The sequence below is a fragment of the Bubalus kerabau genome, chromosome 3 (genome assembly GCF_029407905.1).
Source record: "Bubalus kerabau isolate K-KA32 ecotype Philippines breed swamp buffalo chromosome 3, PCC_UOA_SB_1v2, whole genome shotgun sequence".
In the NCBI taxonomy this organism is placed as follows: Eukaryota; Metazoa; Chordata; class Mammalia; order Artiodactyla; family Bovidae; genus Bubalus; species Bubalus kerabau.
In genome coordinates this window covers 143,380,183-143,401,869 of record NC_073626.1, presented here as the reverse complement: position 1 = coordinate 143,401,869, position 21,687 = coordinate 143,380,183, and the positions used below count along the sequence as shown (strand labels likewise).

The 21,687-nt window shown below is 40.9% G+C and overlaps 1 protein-coding gene across 1 annotated transcript in view; it reads right to left on the bottom strand.

The window, feature by feature from the left end:
- Positions 1-1,251: 1,251 nt before the first annotated feature.
- LOC129646619 (aldehyde oxidase 2) overlaps positions 1,252-21,687 on the bottom strand; it is a 77,559-nt gene continuing 57,123 nt past the window's right edge. Inside the window, exons 29-36 of the mRNA XM_055573059.1 lie at positions 21,230-21,304; positions 20,435-20,487; positions 18,781-18,895; positions 15,874-15,939; positions 15,573-15,761; positions 15,154-15,321; positions 4,021-4,096; positions 1,252-2,964 (exon numbers count right to left, since the gene is read on the bottom strand). Coding sequence (XP_055429034.1) covers positions 4,043-4,096; positions 15,154-15,321; positions 15,573-15,761; positions 15,874-15,939; positions 18,781-18,895; positions 20,435-20,487; positions 21,230-21,304 — 720 coding nt within the window. The 3' untranslated portion in view covers positions 1,252-2,964; positions 4,021-4,042. The remainder of the gene's footprint in view (positions 2,965-4,020; positions 4,097-15,153; positions 15,322-15,572; positions 15,762-15,873; positions 15,940-18,780; positions 18,896-20,434; positions 20,488-21,229; positions 21,305-21,687) is intronic.

Here is a 21,687-nt window from a genome sequence, read left to right as displayed (position 1 = left end):
AAGGAAAAGATCCCAGCAGATAAAAACGACAGATGACTACTCTGCCGATGTTTGGATAGTCCTTTTTGGAAGAAGAAACTCTCCTGTTGCATGCTACTCATTTAGCAAGGGAGGGTGGATGGTTACAGATATTGAGAAAGATTGGCCTGGCAGCTCTGTGCCAAATGGTTTGGAGCAAAATCAGCAGTGATGTCGGCCAGTGTGGAGTTAAGAGAGGGTGGAGGCATCTGTCCTGCTACGGTGACTCTGCCAGGGAAACAGCACTCTCGTTTTGCAATCCGTGGTTTCTTAATATTGACTCATTCAACCTGAGTAGGGAGACAGAAGATGCCTTTATTTTTCTATCTCCAACTATTGCTGCCTTTTTTTTTTTTTTTTTTTAACTTTTTGGTATCTTGAAAATCAGAAGGCATAATTTTTGCTACTTGTCTACCCAGTTATGTGAGACTGACTAAGTGTTTTTCACAGTTTCCGGGGTAGAGCTGGGAGCAGACTCTTTTTTCATTTACATGAGAGAAAACCCACCCAGAGAACCCAGGCTCTGAAGGCAAATATACAAATGCCTCCTGTGTACCCAGGACCCCGGGGGAAGAACTAGGAGGGTTCATAGAGTCCAGATGAGTGTCAAGGATTACAGTTTCTCACTGTTATGGGCACCAGGGTTCTTACATGGAAAAGGGGGTGGAATTGTCTAGACAGAGAAAGGAAACAGCATCTTGCTCAGTGGGTCCAGCAGGTATAATGGGCATGAGTGACTGGGCATTGTGGGACCAGCTATTTCTGAAGGAGATAAAAAAGTAAAAAGTAGCTAACAAAAATGGTTAACACTTAACACCCTGCACTTGTGTAAAAACTGGATGGGATGGTGATACTAGAATAAGTCTTTGCCCTGCACACCTTTGCATATATTTTTTTAACTGTGTGAATGTATTACTTATCCAAAAATTCTAGTTAAGTTTTAAGTTTTATCCTTTACCAAGGCTTATAGAGCTCAAGGAACTGGTTTTTAGGATGTGGCTTCAAATATGTCTTTTTAAAAAAGTACTTATATCCATGCCATCCAGATTTTAGTGCATAAACTTACATGAATAATTTTTGTTCAGATCCTCTGTTCTTGGTGCTTTATAGTTCTCAACCATGACAAATGAAAAATCCTTAGCCCTAATAGGCCAAATTTTTTTAGAAATTATGTTTATAATCATTTAAAATGACACAAATGATAAAAACACATGCATTTCTCACATTCATATTAGATTACACAGTTAAGGATTTTATTTTCAAGAGCCAAAACATTTTTTCTTTATTACTTTCAACTTATTTCACCCTGGCTACTCCCACTAAGTTCCCAGCTCTCCTGCTCCAGTGTGCAAGAGTCTTGTATCATTTATGCCCTGCCCATGACCCTTCTGCTCCTGTCTCCTTTTTCTCTGTGCTCCTGTCCCACTTCCTCCCTTGGGCTCCTGTGGCCCAGTGGGGCCTCCCACCACTGGACAGGCCTGTGGACAGCCATATCCCAGTCCCTTCAATACGACGTGCTCATGGCCTTCAACGACCCTCAGAATAGACTACATGCCCAATCTTTGCCTTCTTTCCCCAGTTACCCAGCACTCTCAGTTCAGCCTCCCCTCCTTCATTCATTCCAGGAGTCACTGCAGATGACTGTGAGCCTGATGGTATGACTTCTGGTTGACAGAGCATCATTTTAACCTCTGACTTTTTGGTCAAATGAGGCCTAATTCATATGCTGGTTTCTCCTTCTTTGAAGGCCCCTAAAATGCAGGTCAGTGGAATCTGATGGATTCTGCATGTTTTAACTACAGCATAAAGGTGATTACAATTCAGGATTCTTTCCTCTACGTTGTTTTTGTTGTAGTTCCGTCACCCAGTCGTGTCCGAATCTTTGCAACCCCATGGAGTATAGCACACCAGGCCTCCCTGTCCCTCCCATCTCTGGAAGTTTGCCCAAGTTCATGTCCATTGCATCGGTGATGCCATTCAGTCATCTCATTCTCTGTCACCCTCCTCTCCTGCCTTCAATCTTTCCCAGCATCAAGGACTTTTCCAAGGAGTCGTCTGCATCAGATGAGCAAAATACTGGAGCTTCAGCTTCAGCATCAGTCCTTCCAATGAGTATTCATGGTTGATTTCTTTTAAGATTGATTGGTTTGATCTCCTTGCTGTCCAAGGGACTTTCAAGAGTCTTCTCCAGCACCACAGTTCAAAGGCATCAATTTTTTGGCATTCTACCTTCTTTATGGTCCAGCTCCATGGCACCTACTTCTATATATGGAAAACTGAGCAATTAAGCATTTCTGAAACTGGTAACAGAGTGGATACTTTTTCATAACCAAGTTAAAAAAAAATAAAGGGTTTTGTGATAATATATTAAAAATTTTTTTACATTGTTTATCCCCTCCAAATTCCAAAAGAATGTTAACCAGTTGCATAGCTGACCTACGTGAGGAAAATATTCCTTTGCTGTCCAATGCACATACACAGGCCCATAGCTACTCCACAGTAAAAACAAAATGATACAAAACCTTTAGGACTTTTATGGTGTCCTTACAACTGAATCAAACACATCTCTAGGAAAACTAATCACATGTTCATCCGCTGAGAAGTATGTTTCATTGTAGAATTGTAACCTGGATTACTAGTTTAGTTAGATTGGATGGGTACACAAAGGGAAATTTTGCTTTCACAGCAATATTTACATGATATCTTCAGAAAAAATCAACGTTATGCTCCTTGCTGTGACAAGTGCAGTGTTTGATTGGTGGCCTTTAGGCTAGAAGGTCTAAGTCAACAATTTGGAAGTAATGATTCATCTTTTTAATATAATAAAATCTGAATAACATTTCTAAATTTTGTGTCTCCCACCCCCACACAACAGTACAAGAATATCAGTTTGGAGTCCAGTTAGCATTAACAAACCATCTTTTCACTTGTGAAAAACTGAAACTCCTGGGAAAAAAGAAAAGATAATAATTATAAAGGGGTACAAATCTCAACTTTGAAAAGAACAATAAGTAGCTGACAAAATGAACTGTAAGCTTCACAGATTTGAATAAGTACATTTAGGGAGTTATTTATTCTCTCTTGCCCTCCATATCTTCATTTATAAAATAAGAATCAGAGAGGTCATATAAAATGAGATCAGAGGTTTTTAAAAAAAGATTACTTATTTATTTTTGGCTGTGCTGGATCTTCATGGCTACTCTGGCTTTCTCTATGTGCGAAAAATTGGGGTTGCTCTCTAATTGTGCTTGGGCTTCTCACTTCAGTGGCTTCTCTTGTGGAATACGGGCTCCAAGGCAGGAGGGCTTCAGTAGTTGAGGCTCCCCGGCTGTAGAGCTCAGGCTCAGTAGCCGTGACACACGGGCTTGGTTGGTCCAAGGCAGTGGGATCTTCCCTGACCAGGGATTGAACTCACGTTCCCCGCATTGGCAGGCGGATTCTTTTCCACTGAGCCATTAAGGAAATCCAGTTTTGACACATTTTTAGCAAAGATTTAAAATGTTATGGGGAACACACACACATATATGATTTTAGTGTGGAATAAATTTAGTAAGGTCAATGTTCAGCACATAAAGCAAATACATAAGAAAGTTATACTACTCTGAAGAGTGCAAAAATTTGAAATTGCAGGTAAAGGAAGATAGTTAAAGACTCAGGGACTTCCCTGGTGGGTCAGCGGCTAAGACTCCATGCTCCCAATGCAGGAGGCCCAGGATCGATCCCTGGTCAGGGAACTAGATCTTGAATGCCACAACTAAAAGATTCTGCATGTTGCAGCTAAGACCCAGTGCAGCCAAATAAATAAATATTGAAAATATTGGATAAGATTAAAAAAGAAACAACTATACCCCAATAAATATTAATTTTAAAAAAGGGGTTTAAAAAGGAAACTCGATTTACACACTTGTGCAATCCTAAGATATCACAGAACACAACTTGAAAACCACTGGACTAGCTGATCTTGTCATTTTGAGTAATTCTCTTTGAGCGTATTGATCTTACCTTTAAGGCAATGACACCAGTGTTATGCTACAGCAATAGACCAGGCTTTAAATGTCTTAGGATCATCTCTTGGGATCTAAGAAAGAAAGTAAATTAAGTACTAAATATCATAATACCTTTGTAATATTTCACCAGGAAAATGATATCAAATCTGTAGGTTTTGAAAGATGTTTCTGATGGGAAGCAACAGGGTTTTCCCGGGGAATGGGATTGTACCATTCCTTTCAAATGACAACGCTGAAAAGATAGGCGGTCGGTGCTGTCATCTCTGCTGACCATTGCACTGCTAATTACGAGGGCGCACTCTGGGGGCTCAGACAGGAAAGAATCTGCCTGCAAGCAGAAGACCTCAGTTTGATCCCTGGATTGAGAAGATCTCCTGGAGAAGGGAATGGCTATCCACTCCAGTATTCTTGCCTGGAGAAGTCTATGGACAGAAGAGCCTGGCTGGATACAGTCCATGTGGTCACAAAGAGTTGCACGTGACCTATCTTCTCTGCCTCTCAGATGTGAATCCCCAAAAGAATTATAAATCCAACAAAAAACTTTGTGGGAGGAGGATGGGAAGGGCAAAGTGGTTAGGCTGACAGTTGCTTGTAGTTTACAGACCCAGACTCCTTTGCAGGGATCTGAGAAGAGCCCTGTCTACATGCCTAGCCAAGTGATTTGGCTCCAGTTAAACTCCAGCCCATTTCTCTATTCCGGGCTAGAAGCCCCAAGAATTTAACCTATTTGTCCTTCTTTCTTCTGGTCCGCAGCTCCCATCTGCGGAATTCTCTCTGCTGGGTTTGCCCCAAAGCAGAATAAGCAGAATGTACATTCCCGCCTCCTCTGCGTTCATGTTTTTGTTTAAAGAGTTGACTTTAATTACGAAAGTGTTAAAAACATAAAAAACTTTCGTAAATAATGAAAAGTGATGAAGATTTCAGAAAGCTTGTCTCCTGATATTTATTTCACACACACACACAAAAAAACAACACAAAAAGAGGACAGAAAACCACAAACAAAAACACAGCCCAACTCCTAGCTTGTCAGGATATCTTTACCAGCCCCATTCTTACTGTTTACTCTCAAACTGTATTGAAATGTAAACAGAGGGCTAGTTTGCCCTCCTGAGAGGGACTTCCCGATTCTCTAACCTAACTGCTGCACTAGGATTTACTTGGCTGTCTTATTTAGGGTCAGCCTGTTCCACCTGGACTGGGCGGATGCAGGACAAAGCTCCTCAGTCTCGTATGAGGTAGATTCAGGTCAACTCTTCTGTTAAATTTTAGTCTCTCCAAAAACCTGTTTCCTATTCTTGTCACCAGACCTGGGTTCCTGGGGTACTCTTCTACTTTGGAACTCAGATCAGTACTCATTCTCTTGCTACCCCAGCCTTCTTGGGTCTCACCCACTCCCTAGCTTCTTGAGCGAGGACCCAATTTCCCTTTTTCCCTCAAGGATCCCAGCTCTGGGATGTAAACAGATCTTCACTGCCCTTTCATGATCTTCTCTTTCACTTCTCCCTTGTTTAGGACCATCATTCCCTTTCTCCCTCCTCCTCTTTCTCTCTGTTGTTTCTTGATAGCTATGACTAAGGCAATATATTGACTTTGGTGGTCTAGACTGATTCCACTTATAGCTAAACCTTCTGAAGTATATCTGTGCCCAGTCTCACTGGTTTCAGTGCCTAGTGTCATCAATCCAGGATTGTTCATCACCCTCATTGTGCAGGAAAGGATGAACTCAGGAGGCCTCCATTGTCCAAATGCTGCACATTCCGAAGAAAGGGTTAGCCTTTGACCAACTCCTGGGAGTAACACCCTAGCCCTTGGACTATCCTGCCTTGTAAGAGTGCCTTTGTTTACCTGAGGTCTTAATAATATCACTTGACTTCTGGAAGGGCTGGACACTGAGTGACTAAGGTCAGCTTTGCACACAACCTGTGCCTATGTGACTGACCCCTAATAAAACTCCTGGACACCAAGGCTCAGCCAAGCTTCCCTGGCTGGCAATACTTCATGTATCTTCTTCTTCCACATTGTTGCTGGGGAAAGCAGGTGGCTCTCTGTGTGACTCCACTGGAAGAAGACACCTGAAAGCCTCACCTGGTCTCTCCTGGACTTTGCCCCATGTGCCTTTGCCTTTAATGATGTTAATCTATACCCTTTCACTTGTAATAAGCCATTACCACGAATAACAGCTTTCTGAGTTCTGTGAGTCCATCACTGAGTCATCAAAACTGAAGATAGCCCTGGGGACTTCTGACCCAGTCATCATCATCATCAGTGTATATTGACCATTTACTACGTGTGACAGCTGCTAAATGCTTTTCATGTGTTTTATTCAAACCTTTTAACAACGCTGTAAGGGTTATTCTCTCCACGAACATTTCCTGCCATTTTATAAAGAAATTAAATTATGAGTGGTTAAATGCATCATCAAAAGTAGGGCTGGATGGCTGATGTGTGTTGATGTATGGCAGAAATCAACACAAGGTTGTACAGCAATTACCCTTCAATTAAAAAGAAATTAAAAAAAAAATTAGGGCTGGGATCACAACCCCAGTGCCTTTGACTCCAGGGCCATATCTTAATCACAAAGCTAAGAAATTGTGTCATAACTCCTTTCCCTGACTGGATAAGATGGCTGCCTTTTTCCTTTTTCCCATTCTGCATCCCTTATTCCCTCTCTTAATCTGAGGGATGCCTCCAGTTTTGCCAGACTAAAGGAGCAACCTTCCAGAGACCTGGTAGGAGAATTTTTAGATGCAAAAATACATATTCACTAAGAGTATCAGATCATCCCCTTCAGCAGTAAGAAAGGTCACTGTATGAAGTGTTACCATGTGTTGCCTCCTGGAACAAGCATGTTCAATGTCTTCCAAGACACCATGAGAGGCAGGGAGGAGGAGGAGGTGGTGAAGAATGGGCGAGTTCATGCCTGTCTGAATGTGTGAAGGTGTGTGTGTACGTATGTGTGTGTGTGTGTATGTGTGTGTCCTGCCTATCTGCCTGTGTGTGCCTCTCATGGGAGCAGGACCACAGGCTCAGTGTTCTGGGGAAGCCGTTGCAGCAGCCCAAGTCGTGCGATCTGTATCTGTGCTCTGTATCACAGAATCCATGTGACTGAGGCATGACTGTGCTGCTTTAAGGTCCTGCTGATCGTCTGTGGCTCAGCTTCCGGCAGAACAGGCTAGAGACTGCATGTTTCCACACGTTGCTGAAGTAGGTTCCAAAACCATAAGGAAAGGGCATGCAGGCTTGTAGGACTGGCAGTACATCTCCCCCTGCTCAGAGGAACGCAAACCTGCGTGTGGGTAGGATATGGGGTTGAGGACTAGCATTTGGGGGCAAACCAGCTGAGAACAGTGCAAGTAAAGAAGGCTTGTCACAGCACAGGAAATGCTCACACGCCTTTCCTCTTTCATCGTCAGGAAGGGCTTCCTTTACTGAGCTAAACAGGTGGTACTTTTAATGTTGCCAACTCTCACAGTGTGTGCACCTAGAAATGCAAAAGAAGCAGGGAGGGAAAATGAGACATGGGTCCTAATGAAGTAGAGGGAGGAGAGTAGGTGAAAGGAGGCTGTTTTAGGGTTTTTTTCCTAGTTTTTTTCAAATCAAAGTATAAATTGATTTACAATATTTTATTAGTTTCACGTGTACAAGATAGTGATTCAACATTTTTATAGATTATACTCCATTTAAAGTTATTACAAAATAGTAACTATATTTCCCTGTGCTGTACAATATATTCTTGTTGCTTATTTATTTTATATTGGGTTGTTATTATGGGAAAACCCAAGTGAACTTTTTGGCCAACCCAATACATAGTAGCTTGGATCTTTAAAAAAATTTTTTTTGACTGTACCAGACAGCATGTGGGTTCTTTATTCCCTGACCAGGGATTGAACCCACACCTCCTGCATTTAGGATTGTGGAGTCTTAACCAATGGACCCCCAGGGAAGTCCAGTAGTTTTTTTGTATCTTTTAATCTTAATGCTCCTTCCTCCTGCCCTCTCTGAACTGGTTATGTTTTAGGTTTTCAAAGTGGAGAAGGTAAAGGTCTTCAGAAAAAAGACATTTGCCAACTTTATAGAATTACAGGGCAGGACAAATTCTAGAAAGCATAATTTTTCTAATTTTTAAGATTGTGGCTTCCTTCATGTCTCTGAATCATAAAGTTGTTTTTTTAATGAAATAATTGTTTCTAAGGAAAGTCCTAATTGGAAAGTGTTGATTAGGCATTTTCTGTATACCTTTAAAGGAAATGTCCTCTTTTTTTCCTTGTCCTATTTTAAATGACTTTACAAAATACATTTCCCAAGAATTACAATTTTCTCTCTCCCATCACTAAAAAGGAAATTTTGTATAGGAATGATATTTCTGATGGTGTCTGTTTGAGCCAGGCTGCTCTGTTGAGCTCAGAGCAGAAACTAACACCAGCAACACTGTTCTGACCAGGAGGGAACCACCTGAGAAAGGGCCCATGGATAAGAGCAACAATTAACTACTGTAATCAAGGTAACCATATTCGTCATATACATTTTTTTTTTATCATACTGGTCAAAAAAAATTTCATATGATTATTCAATTTGTAGAACTTTTTACAACAAAAATGCTCCAGGGACTTCCCTGGTGGTCCAGTGGTTAAGACTCCATGCTACCAATGCAGAGGGCATGGGTTTGATTCCTGGTCCAGGAACCAAGGTCCCTTTTGGCCGCTGGGTGCAGACGAAAGATTTTTAAAAAAAGCTCCAGGCTTCTTACCAATGCCTGCTTCTCACTGATGCTTAAAGCCAGTTATCCATGAAAGTGGCTGCTAAGTGTTAAGGGCTGTTTTTTTTTTTCCTGCCCTCAGCAGGTCAGCTTGATTTAATGTGGAAAGTCTTTTTAAGCCTCTGGGAGAGGCATATTTTGAAAAAAGGTCATTAGCAGTTATGGATATTTGGTGGAGACCAGAACTGTAATATTTATGTAGTGACTTGTATTCACACAGTATTTTTTACATGCATTATTTTACTTAATTCCAAAGGAAAAATACAGAATGTTTAACCTTCATTTCTCTTGAAGAAGTAGCTATACACTGGTTTTTATTTACCTTGTGGTTACAAGAAAGTTATTAAAAGAAGAGATCTGGGACTTTCCAATGCTCATGTTCTAGTATACAGACCTTCCGACCATCTCACCTTCTTACTTGTCAGAACAAATTGTCTTTTGACAAAAGTATTCACAGACCAAATACAAAGAGTATCAGTATCTGTTTCTAAAAAAAATTGTTTTCATAGTACAGTGTTGTATGCCAGTGTGAATCCTTACATATCTCAACTAAAAAGCTACATTGTAGTTTGAGCAAATGTATTGGGTTGTCCAAAAATTTCGTTTGGTGACATCTCACAGAAAAACCCGAACAAACTTTTTGAAAAACCTGAAGAAACTTTTGGGCCACCTCAATAAATTCTAATGCAGGTTCAAATTTGCTCTACTGTGCCAAAAAAACTGGTCAAGAGCCAAGCTATAAGAATTTTAGGAGGCCTGCTGTGTGAATGAACGACAGTTTCTAAAGATCTGAAGCAGTAGATCTGCATTGTGATAGAGGCTAGTTGCTAGGAAACTGCTGACTGGATAAGAACTATTCAGGTTTCACCCAAAGATGTGAAGATAGAGTGGCTTGACAACATATTTCTATTTCTTTTATCTCTCTGCCATGGAAAACAACAGCTGCAGCCTTTCAGTTTTAAGCTTTTTGCTACCAGGGAGGCAAGATCGGAAACTTATGAAGAAGGCCATTTCGAGGGCTATTTTGAATCCATTGAAACTGCCCCAGGGCATTTGCACTGGCTATTCTCTGCCTGGAATACACCCTTACCAGCTTCATGCTTGTTCCTCCACTTCATTTAGGCCTCAGATCAAACATGAATACTCCAGAGAAAGCTTCTTTAATAATCTAAAATAATCTATCACATGCTAGCCGCCTACTCTTCTGTTTTGTGCCACAATATTTATCACCACCTGAAATTATATTGTGTATTTCTTTACTTGTTGACTGTCTGGTTTTCCCAATAGAATGTAGGATCCATGTGGCAGAGACTGACTATCTCAGTGTTTTTTTAGTTCCCAGCAGTGCTTGGCACATGGAAAGGGCTGAGTAAGTATGCTAGATGAATGAATGGATTGTAGGATGAATGATCAAAGCTGGGCCTCATCTCTTAGCCCTTTGACTGTAAGCAAAGGTTAAGGTTAAGTTACAAAAGTTTGTCCCGTTGACACTCAGGGATAACCCAGAGTTGGGCAAGCACTTACACTTCACAGCAATTGTCTTCCCCCTCTGCTATGCTGTAAACAGCTAGAGAGAGGTGCCTGTGAGTCTAGTTCACCACTATACTCCTGAACCTCAAACTATGGAAGAAGGGAAATATTTAATTTCTTGAATTTAGATAAGACATGAAAGGTAAGCAGGGGGATTAGCTGAGTGAGGAAAAGCAAGAAGATGATTCCAAGCAGCAGGAAGAGCTGGTGGAGGCCTCTGTCCTTGACATGTGGAACAGACAGATGAAAGCAAGTGTAGCTGGGGTGGAGAGACAAGGTGAGGTAGGGTACCTCTTGCGGCTGGAGAAGTTGGGGAGTGCTGGCCAGGCTGAACTCTGCAGGTTTATAGGCTTGGCAGGGCAACATAAACAATTTTATCTTTATCCTAAGAGTGATGGGAAATTTCTCACCTTGTGTACATGCTAGAAGGACACGATCATGTTTGTCATACCACACATCTCTGGTGGCAGTGGGTGTAGGGAGACCAGTTACAAGGCTGCTTTGACCCAGGCTAGAGAGATGGAAATTGGACTTAGAGTCTCTAGAAGGTAAGCTTCTTGAAGGTAGAAATCACTCTCTGTTTGATTCGCTGCTGTATTCTCAGCACCTAGATTAATGCCAGGCATGTATTAGATCCTCAATAAATGTTTAATGCATGAATGACATAGTGGTTAGACATGAAGTCAATAGAAATGGAGGAAAATACACTGACCTCATGTATACTTGAATCAATGAGAAGACAGCCCTTTTCAAATCCTTGACAAGACTTGGGTGATCCAACAGTTTCTCTGTTCTAGCCTACAGACCAGTTATGAGGTCTGTAACTGGTCTGCACCCTAGAAACCTGCAGAGTCCAGGGTGCAAAGCACTGACTCATTACAAAAGACCCCGATGCTGGGAAACATTGAGGGCAAGAGGAGAAGGGAGCAACACAGGATGAGATGGTTGCATGGCATCGGATGGCATCTGATTGCAACTGACTCAATGAACATGAGTTTGAGCAAACTCAGGGAGAAAGTGAAGGACAGAGAGGCCTGGCATGCTGCAGTTCATGGGGTCACAAAAAGTTGGACATTATTTAGTGACTGAACAACAACAACAGGAACATGACTGGTGGAAGAGATTGTTAGGGGTTCAAAGTGACAGGGTGTGATGAGGGACTAGCTACTGAGTATGAGAAAGAGAAATGTTGAGCCAAGTCCAAGGTTTCCGGTTTGTGTTACTATATGGATGGAAGAATACTGACATTTCCTGGGACAGGAAGTGACAGTAGAATCTATATTCATGTGTTTCTGGTTCTCTTTGTTAAACTGAGAACCAGGACTTCCTCCTCGCTGTCTCTTTCAGGAGGCTCCACTCAAGTCTGGCTCAAATTGTTCTCTCTCTGCAGACTTACAGTTGAGGAGGTTTGTAGGCTAGAAGAGAGAAACCATTGGGTCACCCAAGTCTTGTCAAGAATTTGAAGAAGGCTGTATTCTCATTGATTCAGATATACGTGAGGTCAGCGGAATTGCTAGGAATATTGAGGGTTGGATAAGAATGAAAGATAAATGGTCTTTCTCAACATGTTCTAAGTAACCTTAATAACAGGAGGGTTGGTATTAAGAAGTTAAAACTTCTGCCCTGTTCCTGCCTCTAAAACTTGTTCCAGTGGCTATAAATAAAGATGATAAGTTTGGGGGATAAACAATTTTTGCCAGGTATTTTCTCTTTGGGTTTAAGCAACTATATTTTTTGAGTGACGTTGCATGGGAAAATGACCTTCTCAATCCAGATTTCTTGTGAATGCAGGCTCAACCGAGTCACTCCCCATTATACTATTCAAATATTTTAAAATATTTATATTAGGGATATCCCGATTTTGTAAAATGAGTATATAAATAGGATATATATATACAAACCTATATGAATATGTATAACATTCACTTTGCTATACAGCAGAAACTGACAGAACATTGTAAGCAAACTAAACTACAATAAAACTTTAAATAAATAAAAAACCCTATATGAATTAAAATGTGGTTAAAAGTATGCATATGTGTGTATTTATAAATATATATATATACATAACCCAAATAGTTATGTTATGGTTATTATGGTTATTTTTGGTTAGCGGGATTAGGGCTGATTTTAACTTTAATCTTATTCTTTTCAGCATTTTCTAGTTTTTCCATACTGGACATATGTGACTTTTATGAAGATAAAAATACTTGTTATGCAAATGAGGTTTGTAATATGAAATATAGATTATAATATGAGGTGATGTTTAGAATGAGTATTTTCCTGTGGTCATGTATGGATGTGAGAGTTGGACTGTGAAGAAGGCTGAGCGCCGAAGAATTGATGTTTTTGAACTGTGGTGTTGGAGAAGACTCTTGAGAGTCCCTTGGACTGCAAGGAGATCCAACCAGTCCATTCTGAAGAAGATCAGCCCTGGGAGTTCTTTGGAAGAATGATGCTAAAGCTGAAACTCCAGTACTTTGGCCACCTCATGCGAAGAGTTGACTCATTGGAAAAGACTCTGATGCTGGGAGGGATTGGGGGGCAAGAGGAGAAGGGGACAACAGAGGATGAGATGGCTGGATGGCATCACCAACTCGATGGACATGAGTCTGAGTGAACTCCGGGAGTTGGTGAGGGACAGGGAGGCCTGGCGTGCTGCGATTCATGGGGTCGCAAAGAGTTGGACACGACTGAGCGACTGATCTGATCTCTGATTTTAATACTCATTCTAAAATACTTATATTTTAGAAAATGAGAGGTTACTCTCACATTGACTCTGATCATTTAGTTGACGGGTGTACAAATCAGTACATGCTTTATATCCATGAAGACATTTATTAATCTTACCATGAAACCATCAGATTTGGGAGAAAATGTGGCCTCCTTACATGGGCCAGGTAGCTGACAGGCTGAGTTTCAAATGGTGAATGAAATTAAAGTGATTCACGTTTTATCACTGCATGTGACAGAGTGACTGCCAGACAACTGGACTATTAAAAGCAGCCTGAAGTCTTGAAAATGAAGAAATTCATTTTCTAAAAGCTGGGACATTTGAAGGCTGAACATGTTCAACCAGGCAAGAAAGGAAGATTAGTATCTTCTGTTGTGTTTTTTTGGTTACCTGAATCTGCCCCATTTCAGAAAAGGATATTTATTACTGCAAAAGGTGATGGAGAACTTCTGTTTAAGGGTCAGAAATGCTTGTGCTTTTGGGAGTGGAGGTCACATAATTCTGCAGTTTCGTGTCGTTGGTGCTGTTGCGAATGGGCAGACATGGCTCTCCAGGTCCGATCAGCCCAGAGGAGTTCCTGCGGTGAAGGAGGGCGGGGTCTCTGGCCTTGACCATCTGAGCAGGGACTGGCCTGAGGCAGATGATTGGAATTCTTTCTGTGGACAGTGCAATTGGCTGAGGGTCAGCCTGAGGGGCAGAACCATCTCTGGGAGATGGAGGGAAATCCAGGATGGTCAGTATTATTGGAGTCCAAGAAATGCTGAGTCAGATTTGGAGATGGGGAGAGGACTGGATCACGCAGGGGAAGGGAATGAGTAGTTATGACACATTCCTTTAAGTAATATTCCTAAATCCTGAGTCACTTTGTTCTTTCACTCTATGGCTGGCTGTTTTGAGGAGGTCAGTTAAGTATTTGGGTTTCTTTTAATATAGTTATGAAAACACACATTTCTTTTAAGAAGTAGAGAATCAGTTCTTTTCTCTCTAGGAGGCAGTTATTACTTCTTTGGAGCCAGATGGTCTGGGCTTGAATCTTGACCTTGGGTAAATTACTATACCTCAGTTTCCTCAATAGTAAAATGAAGGAAATCATAGTAGTTACCTGATAGAGTTGTAGGAATGAGTACTGAGATAATCTGTAAAATATTTAGTCAGTGTGAACTACCGTTACTGTTGATGTAAGGAAGCTATGAGGAAATCAGTGCAGGGTGGAACCAATGACCCACCCAATATCGCGTGTCTGCCCCAGCCAGCAGGCTGGCGTTGCTGTGTGCACATGTGTATAGCAGATGGCTCCCAAATCCTCACCCCTGGGCTGGGAGGCACTGCTATGAAATGAAATGAAGTGGAAAAGCATCAGCGGGACATGAGACCACATGTTTCCTGAATAAAAGACAGACTGGGTGTATTCTGTGTTTGTACAGAGGACGTGGAAAGTGACATTATCAAATACTTCTCCTTGACCTGGGTTATTTTTTGTGTGTTTGTTTTTGTTGAAGAATTGGATAGATTAGGTAGGATAGAGGGAGGGAATATTTAGAATGGTTTGGTGAAAATGGTCTGTTGTTTCACATTTAGCTATTTGTTTCTGAAGCACCATAAATTATCCTACTTAAAGATTGCCCATGGGGTGGGGTGGGAGGGAGTTCAAGAGGGAGGGGACGTATGTATACCTATGGCTGATTCATGTTGATGTATGGCAAAAACCAACACAATATTTAAAGCAATTATCCTTCAATTAAAAATAAATAAATTTCAAAACAGAAAAAAAAAAAAAAAGATTTCCCAGATGATTAAGTTACATAACAGATGGGGAAATGCTTTTCATAAAGTTTAAATCACTACATACACTAAAAGGTATTTGTGTGATTATTTTTATCATCTTATACTTGATGAGCTTATATCTTATAATGTGCTCTTATAATTTGATGATAATTTACCCAAGTAAATTATATATAATTTATAATATAACATATATATTTTGTATCTTATAAATTTTTTATAATTTATATATAAGATTTATATATAATCTTATAATTTACCTGAGTAGTCTAAGATGCAAGATATAGAAAAATCACCTTTTAGGAAAATAAACAGTAATTCCATACCATTTCTGTGAACCGATCTGCACAGGCCATTCGAACCCATTCTGGAGTCGCTGGGCTCTTCACTGTGAAGTCCTCAGCTATGTCTCTTTCTTTGCGAGCTGCAGCCACAGCATCAGTGATGGCAAAGAACACGGATGACCCCAGGAACATCCCAGACTCCCCCAGGCCCTGCAAGGAAGAACATTTGTTTTAGAGGTTTCTACACTAGACCATCAACCAACTCCTAGCACAGCATCTCACATAAAATAATTTTCAATAATTGTTTGTTGACTGACTGACTGAGTGAAGCTTGCGTACTCTTAGAAATCCTAGCATCACTTGAAATGTAAAAATCCTGTGTGGGTTAATTAGTTGTTCTATAAGAAAGGTAGTGTGTGTTTTTAAAAGCACATTGTGTAGTTGTAGGTTCGAATGCTTACCTTGGATGAATAGATGGTTAGTGGAGTTTGTGATGATGGCAACAAGGAGACATTAAATTCCTCTGGGACATCGCTGATGGTTGGAATTTTGTACTCATCTGGGCCTCGAGAGTACAGGACACCTTCTGGGGAATATTTCAGCTCTTCAGTGGTATAAAGGCCCATTCCCTGAATAAACGCACCTTCAATCTGAAGAGGGAAAATGCCAAGCTCTGTGATATTGTGTGCTTTTCAGAAGGCCTTTACCGACCCCACAATGACTCTCAAAAAGAGGCATCCATCCAGGTGGGGCAGCACCTACTTGCCCAATATCGATGGCTGGATTTAGACTGCAGCAGGCATCCATGATGATGTCCTTTCTGATTTTCTGTCAAAATTAAAATTCAGTTCAGTTCAGTTGCTCAGTCATGTCCGACTCTTTGCGACCCCATGAACCGCAGCACGCCAGGCCTCCCTGTCCATCACCAACTCCTCCATGTCCATCGAGTCAGTGATGCCATCCATCCTCTGTTGTTCCCTTCTCCTCCTGCCCTCAATCCCTCCCAGCATCAGGGTCTTTTCCAATGAGTCAGTTTTTCTCATCAGGTGGCCAAAGTATTGGAGTTTCAGCTTCAACATCAGTCCCTCCAATGAACACCCAGGACCGATTTCCTTTAGGATAGACTGGTTGGATCTCCTTGCAGTCCAAGGGACTCTCAAGAGTCTTCTCCAACACCACAGTTCAAAAGCATCAATTCTTCGGCCCTCAGCTTTCTTCACAGTCCAACTCTCACATCCATACATGACCACTGGAAAAACCATAGCTTTGACTAGACAGACCTTTGTTGGCAAAGTAATGTCTCTGCTTTTGAATATGCTATCTAGGTTGGTCATAACTTTCTTTCCAAGGAGTAAGCGTCTTTTAATTTCATGGCTGCAGTCACCATCTGCAGTGATTTTGGAGCCCCCAAAAATAAAGTCTGACACTGTTTCCACTGTTTCCCCATCTATTTGCCATGAAGTGATGGGACCGGGATGCCATGATCTTAGTTTTCTGAATGTTGAGCTTTAAGCCAACTTTTTCACTCTCCTCTTTCACTTTCATCAAGAGGCTCTTTAGTTCTTCACTTTCTGCCATAAGGGTGGTGTCATCTGTATATCTGAGGTTATTGATATTTCTCCCGGCAATCTTGATTCCAGCTTGTGCTTCCTCCAGCCTGGCATGTCTCATGATGTGCTCTGCATATAAGTTAAATAAGCAGGGTGACAATATACAGCCTTGATGTACTCCTTTTCCTATTTGGAACCAGTCTGTTGTTCCATGTCCAGTTCTAACTATTGCTTCCTGACTTGCATATAGGTTTCTCAAGAGGCCCTGACCCTAAAAACTTGAATTAAAAATACTACTTTAGGGTTTATTCAAATGGTCCCAATTTATTCCAGGACTCTTGCTAGTTGATTAGCACTACATGGAACCCCATCAACATTAGAGGTGGTAAGACATCTACTAAGCTCTTCAAATTTACTGCTAGGAGGACTGTTGATGACCCCAGAAGGTCTTCTGCATTCATAGTTTTGGTTTATCTTAAGTGACTTTAAAGTCCATGATATGTGGGTGCGTCTGGGTATCACTTAGTAAATAAATGAGCCCGATTGTTCATCTGATTCTGAAGCTGGATTTGTGATTATATTAAAATCATGAGCTCATGTAAGCCTCATAATGGTTTGCTGTAGGTGGTATTATTGCCATTTTACTGAGGAAATCATGTAGCCACAGTGGCATGTATGAATTTAGGGATTTGTAAGATCTTGGGTTTATTAAGGGTAACTGTTGATACCAATTTACTTCCTTCCCTGAGAAACATCACGCTAATCTGGCCCTTGTGTTGTGTTATTGGGCACGTGCACGCAGGTTGTGGAGACGCCACACAAAGCCCTGCGTGCCTGTGATAGATCTCAGGAATATCTCTGGTACTACTGATCTCAGTACTACCTTGGGATAATTGACTTTGGGGAGATATTACATCACTATATGCTTTTAAAGCATTTACTTAAGACAGTTTACTAAATTACCTAGTCAGCTAGATAACTTTTTATCAATAACCTCAGATATGCAGATGGCAGCTTGTACACTCTTATGGCAGCAAAAAGGATCTAAAGAGCCTCTTGATGAAAGTGAAAGAGGAGAGTGAAAAAATGGCTTAAAACTCAACATTCAAAAAACTAAGATCATGGCATCCAGTCCCATCACTTCATGGCAAATAGATGGGAAAACAATGGAAACAGTGGCAGACTTAATTTTTTTGGTCTCCAAAATCACTGCAGATGGTGACTGCAGCCATGAATTTAAAAGACACTTGCTTCTTGAAAGAAAAGCTATGACCAACCTGGACAGCATATTAAAAAGCAGAGACATTACTTTTCTGACAAAGGTCCGTCTAGTCAAAGCTATGGTTTTCCATTAGTCATGTATGGATGTGAGAGTTGGACTATAAAGAAAGCTGAGGGCCGAAGAATTGATGCTTTTGAACTGTGGTGTTACAGAAGACTCTTGAGAGTCCCTTGGACTGTAAGGAGATCCAACCAGTCTATCCTAAAGGAAATCAGTCCTGAATATTCATTGGAAGGACTGATGCTGAAGCTGAAACGCCAATAATTTGGCCACCTGATGTGAAGAACTGACTCCTTGGAAAAGACCCTGATGCTGGGAAAGAGTGAAGGCAGGAGGAGAAGGGGATGACTGAGGATGAGATGGTTGGATGGCATCACCGACTCAATGGACATGAGTTTGAACAAGCTCTGGGAATTGGTGATGGACAGGCAAGCCTAGAGTGCTGCAGTCCATGGGGTCGCAAAGAGTAGGACACGACTGAGCGACTAAACTGAACTGAAATAGATAACTTGACCTTCCTTTAGGAATAGATCCTTTTTTTGAAAGAAAAAACAAAACAAAACCCCCAAATCCCACAAAACTTTGGAATGTAATTTTGTCTGAAATAGAATAAAAAATTTAATGCATTTTAGGCTGTCATGAGCAATTCTTTCTCTACTACCTCTTTTTCAGTGGAAATTTAGGATAAAGCTGAATCTCTCGACATTCCCATGTAATTGAAAGAATCTTGTTCTTATTGTACAAGTATTACATAATGAAGGGGGGCTATTAATGTAAACACATTTTGTTGTTGTTGTCGTTCTAACTTGCCAAGAGGAAAGCTGTCAAATGACTTACTTTGTAAGCTCCTGTCAGGCAGTCAATTTCAACCTCAGAACAGGCAGCTCCATAGACATAGTAGGGGAAAGGGTCTCCCTCTCCCTTCTCCCAGTCCATGAAGGCCTTGTAGCCCCTGATGGAAGAAATAAAGTCCTTTAGCTTGGGAGGGGGGTGCAAACAATATTGATTTGTTTTAAAAGTTACCAAAATTTTCATTAGCATTTTATTTGATTGATGTTGATTGTGACCACCTTTTAAGCTCAATTAAACTGCTACCTGTGTTTGCAATCTAGCTTGTTACAGGAACCCTAACATTTGCCTCTATTTTTAAAGAGGAAATGATTTGTGCTCAAGTTAGGATGCCAAAAAAGGAGAAACCAACAAACTATTTCACTTGCTCCGGACCTCACTGTATCTTGACGAATTAAGATTTGAGTTTTAGATCTGCACACTGAAAACCTCAATTGATTTTAATAGGATTCCCAGAATCCGGGAAGTGACTGCTACACTGCTGGGTCTTTTCAGTCGTGTCTGACTCTTTGTGAGGGACCCCTAGATTGTGCTAATTGAACTCATAAGGAACTGATGGTAATACAGGGCTGGTGAAAAAGGGCAGGTAATTCAATGTGTTGTTAATGGAAGATGGACCCAGCTAGAGGGCTGATCTGCCCTTTTGTTGGGTAGATGAAATCAGGAATTTGGAACTCATTATGTACAGGGCATTGGGCTGGCTGTTACCTCCTTTCTTCATGAGATTTTCTGTGTGTGTGTGTGTGTGTGTTTGTTGGTTTGTTTCATTTGATTGTAAAACTAATGTCAATACTTCCTGCATTTAACAATCAGCTCTCTTCTTTGTGTGTGCTTCCCTGGTGGTTCAGCAGTCAAGACTCTGCCTGCAACACAGGAGACACAGGAAATGCTGGCTGGATTCCTGGGTTGGAAAGATCTCCTGGAGGAGGGCATGGCAACCCACTTCAGCATTCTTGCCTGGAGAATCGCATGGACTGAGAAACCTGGAGGGCTACTGTCCATAGGGTTGCAAGGAGTTGGACGTGACTGAAGCGACTGAGCACTCACATATGCTCCTTTTTGTGTTTCGTTTAATTAACATGCATCTACTGAAGGCCTTCACTGCCAGCCACTGCACCAGTGATGAGTGGTGATCACCATCCTATCCGTCTCTCCATCTCTCTTGCTTTGTTACCAATAATAGAGCCCATTCAAAATTTTTTCTCCTCAGCTGATACACTAACAATTTCCTTCTAATTGAGTTCAGAAGTCAAATTAAGCATCTTATCCATCTCTCTTGCCCAGAAAGGAGCTTCAAAATAGAAAGGTTTTATGATAAAGGGAAGGAGATTTGTAAAACTGAGTTGCGACTTATTTCTAATGGTATCTTCTTACTACTCATGGTAAAGAATAGTAAATAATGATTAGATGTTACAATTCATATTTGTTTATTTATTTTTACAAATTAGGGATATTTTTATCATTTACTATTTCTTTGAACATAGCTCAAAGGCCTATGTGAAATCATGGAATTTGGAGCCTAGAGGGAACCTTAAGGACCACAAAATAAAAATTTATTTTACAAGTGAGGGAACTGAGGCCCAGAGTGATTTGATGGCCTCATATTTTCTTAGCCAGGTCAAGGCATTATTGTAATTTTTACCTGAAGTATCCAGTAGCTGAAAGACTGATTCTTTGTTCAAAAGCAGCTTCTATCTGCAGAATGGGCATATTTAGTCAGAATAAGATAAACATACCATCTGAGAGGGGAAAATGAAAATATTCTATACACCAAAATTGACATTTGACAATTGTTACTGGTGCTTTGTTACCAATAATAGGACCTATCCTAATATTTTTGCTCCTCAGCTGGTATACTAACAATCTCCTTCTGACTGAGTTCAGAAATCTAACTTAAGCAAATAAAATGGAATCTTGCTGCACATCATGATATAGTGGCTTAGTTCTCAAGGTATTTACAGCTTCATTTCTAAGTGTTAGAACTCTGGCCAATGTGTGTGCCAGTGTAAGATAATTGTTTTAATGAAATAAGATATAGGACATTGTAAAGTTGGATGAAGCAAGTCATTTCCCTTGAGGCATATTCACAGTTAGGCTTTTTCGTTTTCTTCCTCCCTACTTAAAGCATCACCTTTTTATGGCTTAGGAAGGCTCAGTCTTTTCCTCTTTCTTCTTTAGGCAGAGAGGGTAAGTCTCTGGTAATTCTTCACACACTTCTGTTCCTCCTCTCAGCGATGCTGTTTCCTGTGCTCTGACCCCACTAACGCCTGGGATATTTCACAAAGCAGCCATCTCAGCCTGGTAATCCCGCCCTCTCCCACAGCCACCTGCTCCTAGGACTGAGTCTACGTGGGGCAGCTATGCACTACCATAGCACTCTCAGCACTGGTGTGGACTACTTTCTCATTTGTAGTGACAGACAGAGTGGAACACTTACCCATTCTTCCCAGGTACCTTCTGGATTTTTCTTAATGATGGGCTCAAGGCGTTTCAGAAGGATCTGACAAGCATTCTTAAAGGAGTAAAGAAGTGAATGCTCATTAGAGAAGACTGTGGCGGTTAGGATTTGAAAGAACATTGAAAGAATTTGAAAATAATTTGAAAGAATATTGGTGGATAATTGACCAGTTCAGTGAATGCTTATGAAATGCTTGACACTGACACAGTGGGAACTCAGGGATGGTATCACACCACTCCTGACTTTGAAGAGAGTATCTTTTATAGAGAGTGCTTTCTCTTCCTCATTCATTTCCTGTGAAAATATGGGCTCAGTTGAATTTCTACTTTCAGATCCCCTTTCTAAGAATATTCATGTTCTTAATTCTTTCTCCCTTTTTTTTCTAACCCTAACCTTCTTTCATATTTTTTAGCCATTATGATCAGTGGAACAAAATT